The following is a 17,426-nucleotide window of genomic DNA, read 5'->3' as shown; positions in this document are numbered from 1 at the left end:
TTTTTAAAATTTTTTTTCTTTTATTTATTATTTATGATAGAGAGAGAAAGAGAGAGAGAGGCAGAGACATAGGCAGAGGGAGAAGCAGGCTCCATGCACCGGGAGCCCAATGTGGGATTCGATCCCGGGTCTCCAGGATCGCGCCCTGGGCCAAAGGCAGGCGCCATACCGCTGCGCCACCCAGGGATCCCTCCATATGAACTTTAAGATCATTTTATTAGTTTAAGAAAACAGAGTTCTGTTAGGATTTTTATTGGAATTCCTTTCAATTTTTTGGTTAATCTAAAAAAATGAACATATTTACCATATTGAATTTTCTTTACCAGGAATTCAGTGATTCCCTTCATCTTTTAAGTGGTGTCGATAAATCCTCCAGTAAAATCTTGTGGTTTTCTTTCTTTGGACACTACAACTTTCTAACATAATTTAATATTTATCTTGCTATTATGAATCCGCTGTTATCTACATTTTTAAAACTGTGGCAAAATATGTATAACAAAAATTCCCATTTTAATTATTTTAAGATGTATATTTCTATATTAAATATATTCACATTCTTGTGTAACCATCGCCACTATCCATCTCCAGAACTTCTTCTCTTCTTAGAATAAAACTCTGTATACACTTAGCAGTAGCTCCATCTTTCCTCCTCTTCCCCAGCCCCTGGTAGGCATCATTCTGATTTCTATCTCTATGAACTTGACTGTTCTAGGTAACATTTATAAATACTTGTATAACTGGAATCCTATATTTAACCTTTTGTGACTGTCTTATTTCACTTAGAATAATGTTTTCAAGATTCATCTGTGTTGTAGCATGTGTCAGAATTTCCTTTCTCTTTAAGGATGAATAATATTTCATTGTATGTATATAATATATTTTAGTTTTCCATTCCGTTGATGGGCAATCAGGTTGCTTCCACTTTCTGGTTATCGTGAATAATACTGCCGTGACCATGAATGTGGAAATATCTGTTCGGATCAGACTTATTATAGCTCCCTTAATTTCTCTTCGGTTACTGTTCACAGGGGATGTCTTTTCATCCTTTTGATTTCAACTCAGGTGTGTCCTTAGATCCAAAGAGAGTTTTTGTAAACAGCATATAGTTGAATCCTGTTCTTTTTTGTATCCCCTTTTATCCATTTTGCTAATCTGTTTTTGATTGAGGGCACTTGATCCCTTTACTCTAAAAATAATTACTCAGGGAAGGACTTACTGTTGTTTGTTTTTTCTATGCCCTATAGTTTTTTGTACCTCATTTCCTTTTTTACTACTTTGTTTAGTTGTGTTTAGTTGAGGTATTTTGATCCCCTTCTCATTTCCATTTGTGTAAATTTTAAAGATTTTTTTTTTGTGGTTATCATGGTGATTATATGTAACATCCAAAAATTACAACAGGGGATGCCTGGGTGGCTCAGTGGTTGAGCATCTGCCTTTGGCTCAGGTCATGATCCCAGGTTCCTGGGATCAAGTCCCACATCGGGCCCCTGGTAGGGAGCCTGCTTCTCCCTCTGCCTATGTTTTTGCCTCTTTCTCTCTCTATGTCTCTCATGAATAAATAAAATCTTTAAAAAAAAATTACAACAGTCTAGTTTAAATGAATACCAACTTAACATCAGTTGCATACAAAAAGACTTTTATAGCACTATCCTTCCTATGTTATTAATGTTATAAATTACATCTTTTTATTATGTATCTATAACCTAAACTTATAATTATTTTTTATATTTTTATTATTTAAATCCTGTGGAAGCCTAAAATGTGGAGTTAGGAGCCAACATTATTACAATAATGCTGTTTTGTTTTTTTTTATAATTGTCTTCATATTTACCATTATGGAAGAAGTTTGTATTTTCATATGGTTTCAAGTAACTGCCTAGCATTTTAATTTCAAGTTAGACTCCCTTTAGCATTTTGGGTAGGGTAAGTCTAGTGGCAATAAGCTTCCTTATCTTACGTTTGTCTGGAATATCTTAATGTCTTTCTCTTTTTCAAAGGATAGTTTTGCTTAATGTAGAATTATTGGTTGATTTTTGTTTTCCTTTCAGCGCTTTTAATATATCATCCTGCTGTCTCTGGCCTGCAAGGTTTCTGCTGAGACAGCCTCTGATAATCTTATTGTAGATACTTGTAAGCAACGAGTCCCTTTTCTCTTTATTCTTTCAAGATTCTCTTCTTGTCTTTGGCTTTTGGTAGTTTGATTATATGTGTCTAAATGTGGGGCTCTGTGTTTATTCTGCCTGGAGTTCATTTGTGCTTTTTGTGTTTTTGTGTTTTGATATCCATGTCTTTTCTCAAACCTACAAAGTTTTAGTCATTATTTATTTAAATAAGCTTTCTGATCCCTTCTGTCTTTCTTCTCCTTCTGAGATTCCCATAATGTATTTATTGATTCATTGAGTGGTATCCATTAAGTCCCTTGGTTTCTGTTCATTCTTTTTTTTTTTTTTTTTTTTTTTGCTTTTTTCTCTTCAGACTTAATAATTTCAAATGACCAGTCTTCTTTTTTTTCTGCTGATTGAGTCTGGAGTTGAACCCTTTTAATGAGGTTTTTCAATTATTTTTCCAAGCCAGAATTTCTAGATTTTTTTAGAAATAATTTCTGTAGTTTTATTAATATTTATATTTGGCTTATACTGATTTCCTTTAGTTCTTTGAGCATATTTCAGACAGTTGTTTTAAGGTCTTTCTCTAGTAATTTTGAAGCCTTTGTTATTTCACAGTGCAATTCAGAAAAATTGCTTTGTTCCTTTCAGTGGACTATTTTCCCTGATTGTTTCTATTCCTTTTGCTGAAAATTGGGAATTTGAAAATATTAGCACCTCTCTCAGTCTTTATAGTCTGGCTCTGTGCAGAGGAAGATGGTCACTAACTACTACAGAGAGAAGGCTCAAGATCTTCTTAGATCTTTATGCAGCATTTGTCTTCCTTACATTTGTGTGTGCACTTTGCCCCCAAATTCCCCTGTAGATATGGATATTTTTAAATGTTTTAATTTCCCCAAAAGTTTCATCCCTGTTTTTTTCTTGAGGTCTTAGGTATTCTACTATGTTCCTCTGCCTGTCATTTTTTGTTGCCATGTTCTGCATATCTGTTCCACATAGTTTCCATGCACCATGGAAACTATCACTGCCCACTAGGTCTTCCAACCTGAGACCCAATCTATGTAGCCATTCTCACTGATCTCCAAGTCAAGCAAGACAAAAATGAGTCCTTCTGGTAGCCCACAGACAGGTCAGAAGGTACAAACAAGTTCCATTGATTTCCTTCTATTTGGGGGAAAAAAAACTGGGATTGGGCTACGTCCTCTTGACCATGCTCCACTATGTAGGAGGCAGGAGGAAGGTAGGGAATTAAAGAATGCCATGAAATTCCTTTTTGAATGTAGTCTTGATTGGACTTGTGCTCAATTGCTGCAGATCCTTAACTGGTTTGAAGAGCGCCCACAAATTATTTCAGTCTGCAGTTGTTTACTTGATGTTTATGCGGGGAGAATGAGAGCCTAGAGCTTCTTAGTCTGCCATCTTTCTCAGATCAGGGTTTTTGTTTTCATTTTATTTTGTTTTAAATGCTATATTTTTAAGTTGTGGTTTTGAATTATAAACATGTCCAGAGTCACAGATACTCAGGCAACCCATAAATCATAATAGAAATTTAAAACTATTACTACATAATATATTGATGATAGCCATCATCTTTGTTTTCTAATTTAATGGTGGTCTATCTAGGAGTGTGTCACCAACATCATAATTATTGAGGAGAGATAAATGTCATAGTATTACTAAGATAATTGCTAGTTCTTTTATAAACAAATTAATGGTGAACAAATAAAAACAAATCAGATTAAAAAAAAAAAAAACAAAGCAAATAAACAATAAAAGATCCTATTTTGCTTATCTAACAAGCTCCCAGGTGATGGTAATGGTATTGTCTATAGTTCACAGTATGAGTAGCACTGACCCAACACTGCTTCATGTACATTGACAGCACAAAACTATAACAAGCGTAATTTTGAAGAATATATAACTTGTGATCATTTACCAAAAATATAGACTTAGCAAAGAGTCCTCTAATCAGAGAAGCATGATGAATGAGAAAATCATGAATGGCCATGAATATAATGGGAAATTTTCAGAAGTGGCAGGCATTATAAATATTAACTGCAAATTAGAAATGAGACACCATCTCTATGATTCTGTTTTTATTGATATTCTTAATATGTTGTAGGAAACTATGGCTATATCTTCTAATATTGGATCATGTTTCATAATATTTAATGATTATTTTATTAAGCCTCTGCATCTAATTCACTAAAATTTTATTTGATAAATTGTCATATATATTTATTTAAATTTAAAATTTCTTTATGTGCTATATTTTTTAGACATAGTATTGAGACAATGTAGGAACTTAATAAAATTTAGAATTTTTCCTTCTTTCAGTACACTCCAAAATGTTATAAACTGGTAAAGGAATTATCTGTTCCTTGGAGGCAGAGTCTATGGTCCTCTGTTCTGGGGGAGATCCCTAAAAATCCTCACAATTTTGTTTATTGGGCTGTTCCATTTTGTAAATGTTGTCAATTATTTTTGCTATAAAGAAAAGAAGTGCACACTCTGTTGAATTCCTAAATACCTAAGTCTGTATTTTTATGCGCACTCCACACTTTAAAAAACTCCTGTGATTCCTTTTTTCAATCCAGATTTTGCATAGTTATGTAATCTCAGCACAACTAGCACCTCATTTTTACAAAATGCTGATTGGGGTGTTCAAAGCAAATTTTTTTATTTCAATAAGGAAATCGAAACTTCTCCCCTCATTTCCCATACAAAAACTTTGTAATTTCCTGCTTTATCTTTAGTTGCATAACCTAATATTACATTGGTGGTTAGCAAACTCTTCATTAGAGTTTATGATCATTGGGGACAGTTCTTATTTTAATTTGTATTCCTAGCTGCATCTACTGTAATATCTTATACACTAAAATATTCCAGTATATTTTGTTAAATAGGATTGTTTAAAGATAATTGGCTAACTGTTGAATCCCTGTATCTCAAGGTTTTTCAAGCCAAACTCATTTAAACCTTTCTTAGGAATGATATAAAAGTATTTTTCACCATTTTGGAATGTTTCCAAGGTATCTGTAAGACTCTTAACTCTAACATGCTGTGTTGTTCTAATATCATTAAATAATATAGAACATTTGAAAGTATTTTAAATTTAATTAAGGTATTTTCTAATTATTCAGTATAAAAGTCTGGATTATTTCTAAGCTATTTATAGTTGAGAATTCGAACACACGTGTAAAGTAAAATTATTCAAATAAAAATAATCCAAACTTGTGAGCTATTTAACCGAAAATGAAGTGGTGGAATGTGTTGTCCATGGTTTTGTTTTGTTTTAATTAAGGAACTTACCTGAATTCATTTAAAAAAATATTAACAGTGTGTTTTTGTGAAAACTTTAACATATCAGAGGGTTTTGAAGTAATAAGTACAGTTAGGGGATAAAATAAAAGTGAAGACCTGAGTTTTTGGATGGTTGGTATGGTTGTGTTGAGAACCAAACTAAGAATCGATGCATTAAATAATAACACTCTAAGCCCAGAAATCTAAGTTCAACCTTTTCAAGTAGCAGTAAAGATATTTTAAAGAACCTTCTCTATGATTCTCTGAAAGTAGACATGTGGTAGAAGAAAATCTATTTTTATTAAAACACACTCATATCTAATTTACAGGCATAATTTAACATGATTTTTCCCCTTGAATCTTCCTCTAAATGTTATCACTTTTTGAGACTATTTTAATATATAGACGGATCATATTTCTTCTCATGGTGCATATGGCAGTGAATACATTGCAGTTGTCTAAAGGGAAGTACAAGTGGAATATTATAAGTTTAAAAAGCCCTCAAATTTTGGTATTCTTTATTTTTTTTAAGAAAATAGAATCATTTTGCCTGTTTTCCCTTATTTCACTAAATGAAATGATATATAAATCCTGTTCGTTGCTTATGTATTTTGCTTATGATTTCTAGCACCTTTGTCTTTGCACTTGAACAAATAAAAAAATGCATTTGGATTTCAATAAACTCTGTATGTAGTGGACAACCTTGTCTTATAAATTTAACTCTTCTCTGGAAGATGATGAGTAGATAGGTAGATGCAAAATGAGTAGCTAGGTTACAGATCCATTTCCCCTCTAGCACCAACATTGTCTCTAGACAATCACAGCACTGAAAATTATCTGGAATTGTACACAGGTCTTTAAACTGATACATCTCTCCCTGGAGGGCTGATTTACAAGCAGCTTTATATATGGATTATTACCTGTTTGTCTTTGTGACTTTGAAGGTACCCTAAAGCCCATCCTGGGAATAAAATTTCCCAGCATTGACTCTGTTCTGCCTCCAGAGCATCCAGATACCTCACTGCAAACTTCTTAGCATGTTTTCTCAGGTTGCTGCACAACTCCATACCTGTGCTGTGGACCTGGCATGTGCACTTGATTGAGTTTCAGGTGTTGGTTTGTAGGAAGTCATTGAAATGCAAAGTCAATTAGAACCACTTCCCACAGCAATAGAAATTATCAAGTTTGTTGAAGAGGAAGTTAACTTGAAGATTGGCAACTGCATTTTGGAAAGCTAGCATCAGATAAAGGAGGCTAAAAATAATCACAGTCAAATTAATCTTTAGCAAGTCGGTACATTTTAAAAGTTTGCCATTAATGTGTATTTGACTAATGGTACTGTACCTCCATCCCCGTTTGGGTTTCCATTTATTCTACTCAATTAATGGGGCAATTATTTTCTAAGCACATAATAAAAGAACCAGAGGTTGTTAAGTGGTCTAAGTAATCTAAAGTTGTCTAAGATCTCATTCTTACTTTAAGCAGATAGTAACTTTGACAGTGATATGATGGCTTTAATATACGGCTTTAAGCATTATCATCAGAACCACTGCCACCATCATCATTATCATAGCTGCTATCATTCATTCATTTATTTAAAAATTATCTATAACATACCTAGTATGTGCCAAATATTGTTCACACTGCTAGGGATATAGCAGATGAACTACCCCTAATAACACCATGAAGTTTCTATTCTGCAGAGCTGAGAAAGATAGAATGAACATTTAAATGCCTTAATATATATATATTCTTAACTAGCTTAATATATTATTATAGATACATGATTAAATAGGACATGTGATATGCCTAAAATGATAATGCTGTGAAGAAAAAAGAAAGACTAGTGAGCGGTTATAAGTGATGTGAAATGTTAGAGAAGGTGATCAAGAAAGAGGATTTGAAATGAGACTTGAATGTAGAGAGTGATCTACATTAAGTGTGTTGAGGAAGAACATTCCAAGCAATTCATTTAATGTGAACCTTATTGTACCGAAGAGTTTTGTTTGAATAATTGGTTTTAATACTCACATTTAAAAATAATTATATTATTATTCTATTTGTTCAGCTAAAACAAACCAAAAAAAAAAATCTGAGGCTCAAAACAATGCATCTTTGCAATCTCACAGCTCTTAAGTAGTAGAGGTGGATTTAGTCTATTGGTATTTTAGGCATTTTTTTCAAAGGAAGGGAAATCATATTTGGGTTGCATAATTAGGTGAAATTCCCTAGAGGAGAGCCATTAGAGGTTGTTGAATGATTGGCAGGGCCTATAAGAAGAGGCATGCTAAAGAGATTGGTTGGGGAAGAATTAGGAAGGAGGTGATGTGAAGGTTGAAACATTTGAGACATATGTGCCAAATGGTAATCAGAGCTGTTTAGGGTTGTGTTCTTTTTCAAAAGGGATCAAGCTGGATGAGGAAACTGGAGCTTGGCTATAGACAATTGTTATGCTAAATTCTGTCATTTGCATTTGATTCTTTAGATAGTATAGGGACATTAAAGGATTTTATAGAATAAAGTTACATCAGTAAAACCATGCTTTAGAAATATTGCCATGGTAATAGAATCTAAGATGGATAGAAAAGAGGGAATTATATTAGGAGCTCATTAAGTCTGCAGTTCCTAAACAAACGTGTAGCCACCTTGAGTATTGATGAGTCATCTTAAAGGAGGCACACATTCTTACATGCATCACTTTATGAACAGAAGTTTTGTTTTTTTGTTTTGTTTTGTTTTTTACTCAAATGTGTTTTACCATTTTAAAAATGGTGTATTTTCTCAGTCTGCCATGACTGGGAAAATATAAATTTATTTGAAACCATTACAGAATTTCGAATAGCTTTTATTTAATTGTGAATGTTGTTAAATAAAAAGTAATAAAGTACAACTATTATTATGCTGGGGTCCAAATCGACCTTCAATTCATTGATTTGTTTATTGATTCATGCATTTATCCTTGACATTATTTATCTTTAGAACAACATATTAAAGTGGTTAAGAGCCAGAGTTTATGGACTGGCCCATGAGATCTTCCACTTGAACAGTCAGTGGATTTTTAATTAATCTCTCTGAATCCCATTTTTCTCATCTGCAGATCTATCAAAATAATAGTAATCTCACCTGATTTTTTTAAAAGATGTTATTTATTTATTCATGAGAGGCACAGAGAGAGGTGGGGGAAGGAGCAGAGAAATAGAGGGAAAAGCAGGCTCCATGCAGGGAGCCCAGTGTGGGACTCCATCCCAGGATTCCAGGATCATGCCCTGAATCGAAGGCAGATGTTCAACCACTGAGCCACCCAGGCATCCCTCTCACCTGATTTTTATGAGGATTGTGAGATATTATGAATATAAAGTGATGAGGGAACACAGGGCTAGCTGGGGACAAAGTAGAAGCTACGGGTGGCACATTGACAGGTCCTTGAAATAGGCAGAGGGACGTTCCTCATGGATTCAATTGTCTTGATGTCACTTCTTTGCTAAGGGTAAAAGGCAATCTTAGCTGAACCCCCAGGATCCGGTAAGTCTACTTGAACATATAAAAATTCCTTTAGATATTTCCTTTATCTCTACCCCCAAGATATGTATTGGAAATCATTCTCTGAGCTCATGGCCCACCGATATGCATCTGAAGGGTCTCATGACTAAGGTTTTATTAGACAGCAATAAATGACCTCAACAATAGCTAGCCCCCTCAAGGTCCTGGAAACTTTGCTTCCAAAATTCCTTAGAAAGTATGCTATCCCCAAACCCCTCCCAACTCCCAGGTATATTATCAGCCACCCCTCATAGGCCCAGGGCAGCAGCTCTTTCTGCCCACAGGTCCGTTCCTGTGCTTTAATAAAACCATCATTTTGCATCAAAGATGTCTCAAGAATTCTACTATCTTGGTCGTCGGCTCTGGCCTTCACCCCACCAAATTTCACCTACATTCCAAAACTTCATCATAAAGTATTCAGTATAGTAAGATATCTTAAGTATTATTACTGTTAGACAACATTTGGTAGACATTACATGGTTACATCTTATTCAAAAACTGAAAAGTATACTCAAGTCATTTCTTTAATAATTTGCCTTGTATTCAAGTGTATGGTACCTGCTGATAACTAATTTGGGAAAGCATACCCTGGATGCCCCCATTAATCACTATCTTGAGACTGTAGAACTCCTGTCCTTCCTCTATATCCCCATGAAGCAAAATATACAAAAAAACATGTTGTTGAGAGTTCAAGGTCAGAGGCTCTGGAGCTGACCAAACAGGAGCATCTCCTTTGTAACAATGAGTGTCTAGATGGCAGGCCTTGGTCTCCTTTAGGGCTCTGGCCATGTAGGGAGGGAGAGGCAACAGATAGTTGCTAAGATAAGCTGTTGTGGTATAAAAACATGCTGCATGTAGATCCCAGCAGTGTATGCTTGTCTAGTTGGCCATTCCTGGATTTCCTGTATGTAAGTTTCCCCAATAAACCTAAGTCTCTTATCACTGTCTCTGGGTCTTGTCTTTGACCTTATGGGACCATCACTCACCCTAGGTTTAGAGTCTGTTGATGTGCAGCTGCATATCAAGGAACAGGGAATCAAGATCAGAATCAGTAGATTTAAAATTATAATTTATCTTGATTCTTTTTTTGAAGTGAGACATCAGTTGTAATTGCTTATGCATTTGACCCTTGAACAATGTGGAGGCTAAGGACACCAACCCCAGCATAGTCACAAACCCATTTATAACTTTTAATTCCCAGAACATAGCTATTTATAGCCTACTGTTGACCAGAAGCCTTACCAGTAACAATAAATAGTTAATTGATGCATATTTTGTTATATGTACTATATACAGTATTCTTAGAATAAAGTAAGCTTGAGAAAAGAAAATGTCGTTAAGAAAATAATAAGGAAGAGAAAACACATTTATAGTACTAGACTATAAATATCCATGTTTTTAAGTGGACTTACACAGGTCATGTATCAATGGAGATTCTAATCAAAATGCAAGAGAAATAGAGGTATTGGATAATGAGCATTAATAAGCCTGAAAAATAAGTATGAAGACAGTTATGTTAAAAAGAGAGTAGAATTGACTGCTGCTGGATTTGGTTCATCAGACTGAAAGACAAAGCAGTTGATCTGAGAAAGGGAAAAACAAGAACAAAAAGAACAAAATACGTTCCATGCATGTTCTCTTCTTGCATTTATTCAGGATCTTGTTCTGTATATCCAAAGTGTTTATGGAAGAACTGAATGCCAACATCACTGTATGAAAATTTGCTCAATGTTTTAATCTGTGAGTCACAGGAATCCATTTCTAATTTATTAAATGTTTGCTATTCTATTTATCTTTGTTTAAAGCAGGTCTGCTCTATGGCTTGTTGAGTGATTTGTGCACACACAAGGAACTAGATACCTTTATGTTTTGTTTCATTTGTCTTCAAATCATTTAGCTAGTTTTGAATAAAGGCTTTGTTGGGAAGGAGGAAAAGAAGCTGGTAGATGGGGTAAGAAGAAAGGAGAGATTCAGTGTTTTTTAAACTTCATTGCAAAGAAAATCTGGCATTCATTTTAATTCAGTGTGGTGTTTGCTTTGCTTTGGTGAATTATGCTCACACATTTCTAGTCAACAGGGTAGAACACAGATCATCTGAAAAATGAAAAGCTTTACTCTATGTATTGTGAGAGATGTTCGAGTTTATCCTTCTCCATCAATCTTATCTCCTTGCCAATATTAGGCATGCTGCCTAGGGAGGGAGAGGATGCTATCAACCATTGATATAGAAGCACTCATTTAATTTAGTTACTACATCCTGTTGATTTTTATGAGTGGTGGGGGAGCTGTTTAAAAAGGACCTGTTGTGTTGACAGATGTGCCCTGCTCTGCAGCATGGGGCATTTTGAATGATTTTCCCATCTCAAATCTTTTTCCCCACTAGCCAGTGAGAAAAGTAGTCCACACTGCTTAGGAAATATTTGTATCTAAATCTTTATTGTAGGTTCTATTGTAGTAAGAAAAAATGTAAGTAGGTACACTTTATTTCCATAATTATGTTGCAGAGTATTTTGGCTATTGTCCTAGTGTTTAAAGTCAATGCATTTTAACACCATCTACATCTTGGACAGCAGGCAAAAAGCTCTGTTGGTTTATCTCTTAGAGAAAAGAGATTACCCCCCAAAAGATAGCCATTTATAATATATGCACCTTAGAATAATTAAGTGAGCTGCTGAAGAGGAAAAGGATCCTAATCAGCTTTCACACTGCGATTGTGCCATGCACTGAATCATTCCTTTATGAATACATTTCTTTTGGAGCATGTATAATTATGAACCTTTTTATTTTTTCTATCTCGGTAGGAACTGGGAAGTAACAGCCCTCCACAGAGAAACTGGAAGGGAATTGCTATTGCCCTGCTGGTGATTTTAGTTGTATGCTCACTCATCACTATGTCAGTCATCCTCTTAACCCCAGGTAATCTGTCTTTATTGCTCTCTTATGATGGTATTGCGGATGATAATTTCACATTCAAATGCCTTAAGAGGGTAGCCATATGTGGTATCTGAAGACACATTAGCATTGGTTGGAATAAAAAAAATGCATAACCAGACATTTTGCAAATGGCACAGTAATTTTGTGGTTCAACTCTCATGTAAGATATTTTTGGAAAATGAATTGTAAAATATATACATTGAGAATGCCAAAGAGATGTTTAGTCTCCATTGCTGCTTGGAGACTTACTATGTTAGTTGGTTAATAAATTCCGGGGAATTTTGACTTTTATTGTGCATTGAAGATAAGGGAGTAGAGTCTGGAAATCCCCATATGGAGGTGATAGCTCAAGTGTAATGAGGGTGGTGAGGGAGCATTTGAGAGACAGTGAGAGTTTGATCAAAAGAGAGTGAGCTAAGCCTGTACATGCTTGTTTCCTCTATTTCTTTCTTTTCTTAAAGTTTTAATATTCCCAGTCTCCCCTTTGTCTAAAGAACATCGCCAAATTGCCCTTGCAATGATCTTTAAACTGTGTCCTTTATATTAAGGAGTTTAACACTAATATATAAATTAGCAGTAGGCTTAATTCTTCTTTGGGGATTATTTCAGTACCCAGAAGTTTTACTGCTCTTTAGTAGGTGCTAATATTGGAAGACAGACAAAGGCTTCTGACTTTTAAAAACTCCCCAAAATGTCTTCTGGGAACAAATGCATTTGGCATGCTGCTACGCCCACCCAACTAGCTTCCTCAAAGACTGGACACCCATAGATTGCTCAGGAGTCTAAAAAGTCATTTCTAGGATAGGATTAAGCTATTCCCCATATCAACTGATATAATGAAGCTACAGCCTATAGTTGAATAATATGTATTTACACTTCAGTTCTTGCCCCACTTTTGTTATTTACAAGCCCTTAAACAGGTTGAACTTATTTTCCTATGAACAAAATGGGATTAACAATAATAGCTCTCTTTCAGAGTTAGTCAACTAATTATAGTGACTAATTATACAAATGACAATATCAATTGTTCCAATGTGGCACTTTGTGAAATGTATCATCTCTGTAAAAATATTGTTTTAAAAATGTGTAAATTGCCAAAAATAGTTTGTAATTATGATTTAACATGAAGAGATTGAATATGAAATTAAGGGAATCAGGAGGAAGGAAAGGGGAGAGAAAGAGAATTAGAAAAGATAAAAAGGAAAGAAAGGGAAGGAAAGAAAAGAAAAGAAAGAAAAAACTTCCTTGGTAAGAAATGACTTATCCAGCATTCTCTGTAGGAACCCTGTCTTAACTGTCTCCTATGTACATTTGTCATACAGCCTAACTGAGCAATGTGATGGCTCTAAGTTGCTGAAGAATGCCAAGAATCATTGTTAAAGGAAGATAAGCATATATTCAACATAGTGTTCCGCTTAAGGAATTTTATTTTAATTATTAAAAAAAATGAATGGCTTGGGTATACTGCATTCTACTGGGGACTGTTAAACAAATGGAGAAATCGATGCCCTGATGCCTGTGTGTATATTTCTCTTCATCTTTCTTTCATCTGATTATAGTAACTTTTCCCACTGTTTCATTCTCTCAGATTTTCTTGTTACCCTCTGAAGCCATCATAATACTTTGGGGTCTTTTGGGTATTTGGTATCACAAGGTCTTATAGAGTTGGCCATTGACTAAATTAAACTTCCTCTACCCAGCTATTTCCATGTTGTCCAATATAAAAAGAGAGTATGATTGGAATCACTTTGTTATGCACTTATTCACTTATTAATACAAGGACTTTTGGCAAGACACACCTTGGTTTGGGTTCCGAATCTATAATTTCCTGGTTTTCTGAAATTGGCCAATTATTTAACCTGTTCATTGTTTCATTCAGCTGTAAAATGGGTACAACATATAGTGCCAAATTTCCACTGTTATTACGAGGGACAGATGACATGAAATAATTCAAGTGTTTGGTATAGTGTCTAGCCCTGCTGTTCCTATTCCTTTTATTATTGCTATTATTCAGTACTTACTGACCACCAGACACAATGCCCAATCCTGTGTTACTTGAGGGAGATTTCTAAGAAAAAACATAAAGTCTCTTCAGAATATATATCTGTGATTGCAATTTTGGATTATGGCAGATAGAAAAGAACTAAATATTTAATCTGGAGTGAGCCTTTCAGTGGTCTGTTGGTTCATTCATCAATAAATAATTATAGAATTCTTACTACATTCTAGTTGCTATGGGTTATTGGTCTTGCTTTCTCCTATTTTATATCCATCACCTCAAATCCCTTTTCCCTAATGACATAAACACTTAATGACCACACATCCTAAACCCAAAGACTTAATTTCATGTGAATTAGTCATATCAATGGACGTATCAATAATTATATAGATTTATAGTTTAAGTGCATTTGACATACTACATGTTCAGAGGTCTCTGGTTTTTACTGTTATTTTTTCAAGAATATTATGATATGAAAAATAAAGGTTGGTATGTTGGAGTGGAAAAAGTGTTGCTAAGGGAAACAGTTAAACTGCATTGTGCATTCTTGGTGTGTAAACTCAAAGCCAGTGGAAACTTAGGAAATTCTAGAAATTGATGAAGTAGGTAGGTGTAATGAGAGTAGTTAGGAGTTTACTTGAGTTATGAACAAGCAAATACCAGCCTGGTTACATGGCCTTCATGGTGGGCTTAAACTGAGTAGCATAGTGAAATAAGGCCAGGAGACTGCAGCCTAAGACTTACATCATAAGTCTGGAAGCATTCTTAGAAGGTATGTAGTCTTGACTCCCTCATGAAATATGAAAACACCTGAGATTGCTTAATCTAGAAAATATATTGAGACCATTAGTGTAGACTTTTCACTTAGCTGGTGTGTGTGCCTCTGCATGTCTGTGGTCAGACTCTAGTGCTCTAACCACACCATGTCTTCTTCTGACTCTCAGGTTTAAGACTCCTCAGCTGGGCTGGAAGAGCCCCACAGAGGAAAACCTCCAACTAGAAAGATAATATACTATACCCCCTTCTGTTGTTACCTTTGTCCACCAGTAGTCTCTAAGGCCAACTTACAACTACTAAGGCAGATGGAAACTTTTAACCAGGAAGGGGAATCCATGTCCTAAGAAGAAACTTCTGATCCAGAAATTTTCAGCAAAACACTAGACCTTGAAGACTAAGGGCTGACTCTAGAACAATCCTTCCAATAAGGGTGGGGTCAGAAATCTATATGCCTTTAAAAATTATTTTATTTATTAATATATTAGAGAGAGAGAGAGAGAGAGAGAGAGAGCATGGGAAGGAGCAGAGGGAGAGGGAAAAGCAGGTTCCTGCTGACTGCGAAGTCCCATGTGGGGCTTGATCTCACAACCTTGAGATCATGATCTGAGCCAAAACCAAACCAAGTGTAGGATACTTAGCCAACTGAGCCACCTCGGTTCCCCTCCATATACTTTTTGTAGCTATAAAATAACCTTAGGCAAATCACTTACCTCATTTGACATCAAGTGTTTCATTGAAGAAGGACATCTTTAGTTTAGTAGACTATGAAGTGATCTTTTGAAGTTTATTACAGTTCAAATATCTATGATCTAATATAATATCAATAACAATAGCAATAATTATGGCTTTTTTGGTAACAAATGTAGCAACAGATTAAATCTGGTGAATTCTTACAGTCTCTTCTATTTTGAAAATATATTTAATGGATTTTTTTTGGGGGGGAGGCAGAGGGAAGAAAGCATATAAAAAGTTATCTAGTCTAAGAAATGATTTAGAAACTGTTTTGCTCAAAATAGCATCACATTTTGGAGGTAAGTGCTAAGGAATGCAAGCCTATAACCAGAGAAACACATGTTCATTGTAATTTTGGTTTGATTGCAAATTTTATTATAGCAGTAATTTGACACAGGTGTCTTAATTTCCAAGATTGTCAGCAACTTCCCTGCCTGGTGAAGAGAAGTCCTAATTATTTTTGAAGAGTGGGTTAACCATTCAAGTATTTCTTTAATAAGTAACTATTTTTGAAAAGAACAAATTATTCACTTCATTTTTTTATTAAAGGGCAGACTTATTTAGATGCATTGATCAAGCTTACATATTTTTTTTTGTTTGAACTGAATCAGCTTAGAGCATCCACATTTATTTTCAGAATATGTAACTATAAGATTAATACTTACACTCTACAAATTAGAAACTAGTCTTGCATAGCCATGCATTCACTTTACAGTCTCATATTTTTATTGAACATGTAGAACGAGAATGGTCAAGGTCTGGAAATATTTCATGCAGAATGTAGTTATCCATTTTGATCTGTTTTGAGAGGAGAGACGTATTTTATGAGTTAGAATGTAGTAGGTGAAGAATATTCGTTAAGCTTTGAATTTGGTTGCCATATTGAGATAGCCACTGGTGTGGACTGTGTGTAGTAACCAATTTTCAGCAACAGTGGCCTGTTGCCCTTTGATTGGTGTCTGTAATCACCCAGTGTCAAAACAGCATCATTGGAATAATTTACTACCATGGCTGACTAAAATCATAAGGCACTGAATTTATGCCTTTATCATTAGCTTTAGCTCCTTCAACAATTTCCCAATCCTTTAGTACCCTCTTTAGGTGAGCATCTTGGGCTGGTCTTTGCAGGTCTATCAGAGCATAAAAGAAAAGAAGCATTCATATATAAGTCATCGGCATTCGTGTGTAAGCCATCAGGACTCTGCTAGATCCCACTTAAACAAGAATTTAATAGGGATGGTCTAGTTTCACTATATGCATGACTTTATTTTCACTTCTAAAAGTATTTCTAATAATAAGAATTTTACACTAGTTTCAGATGTCATGTTGGGAAAGAATTACACATGTTGAGATTACCACTGTGGTGTTAATAGTTAGGTAAATCTTTATGTCAGGTAAGGATTTGATCCATGAAATTATGCTCAAACCATTCAGTAGAGCCAAGATTTAAAACTAAGCAAGTGGAGGGAACCAGAGAGATTTTGGCAGCCTTAAATCCAGAAAAATAAAAAAGAAACTAGAAGCTAATACTTAAGGACATGTATCTGTCTTTGAAGAAATGCCCACTTCCATCTATTTTTCAAAGAGAGTGTATCATCCTATCATTTATTCCTCATGAGACACCAGGTCAAAGAAAAGGCAGTTTTCTAGGTAATACAGCTAAGGCCAGGAGAATTTGGATGACTGAGGTGCCTAATTTGTGAAGAAAGTATTGCAGAGTGAGTGATTACATTGACCTTCACATCAGACTGACTTGAGTTCATGCCCTAGTCTTGATAGGTGCTTGAAAATAAGACTTTGAAGTAAAGGATACTTTCTTCCTGTTGTCTTACACACCAGGTTTTTAAATAAAGAATGGTTTGACCCTTTGAAAAGAGGCTTACAAAAGATTAATCTGTTCCTGTTTATGAAAAAAAATAATTTTCTAGAAAGCATTTGATAAAATTAAATATTTTATTGGAATGGTGACAGCTGATTAGTTATTGTTATGCAAAAACTCAAAATGAATTTATTCTCATTACTATTATGTTCTACCA

General features: G+C 34.9%; 1 protein-coding gene across 5 annotated transcripts in view; it reads left to right on the top strand.

Annotated features, from left to right (window-relative positions):
• DPP10 (dipeptidyl peptidase like 10) overlaps positions 1–17,426 on the top strand; it is a 1,276,525-nt gene that overhangs the window by 805,933 nt on the left and 453,166 nt on the right. For all 5 annotated transcript variants that reach the window (XM_038564992.1, XM_038564993.1, XM_038564994.1 and 2 more), the window contains one exon: positions 11,750–11,864. In XM_038564992.1, the coding sequence (XP_038420920.1) occupies positions 11,750–11,864 (115 nt within the window). The remainder of the gene's footprint in view (positions 1–11,749; positions 11,865–17,426) is intronic.

This window comes from Canis lupus, chromosome 19 (assembly GCF_011100685.1).
Source record: "Canis lupus familiaris isolate Mischka breed German Shepherd chromosome 19, alternate assembly UU_Cfam_GSD_1.0, whole genome shotgun sequence".
Classification (NCBI taxonomy): domain Eukaryota; kingdom Metazoa; phylum Chordata; class Mammalia; order Carnivora; family Canidae; genus Canis; species Canis lupus.
Note: the sequence above shows the minus strand (reverse complement) of the source record. Positions and strands in the feature narration are given on the sequence as shown.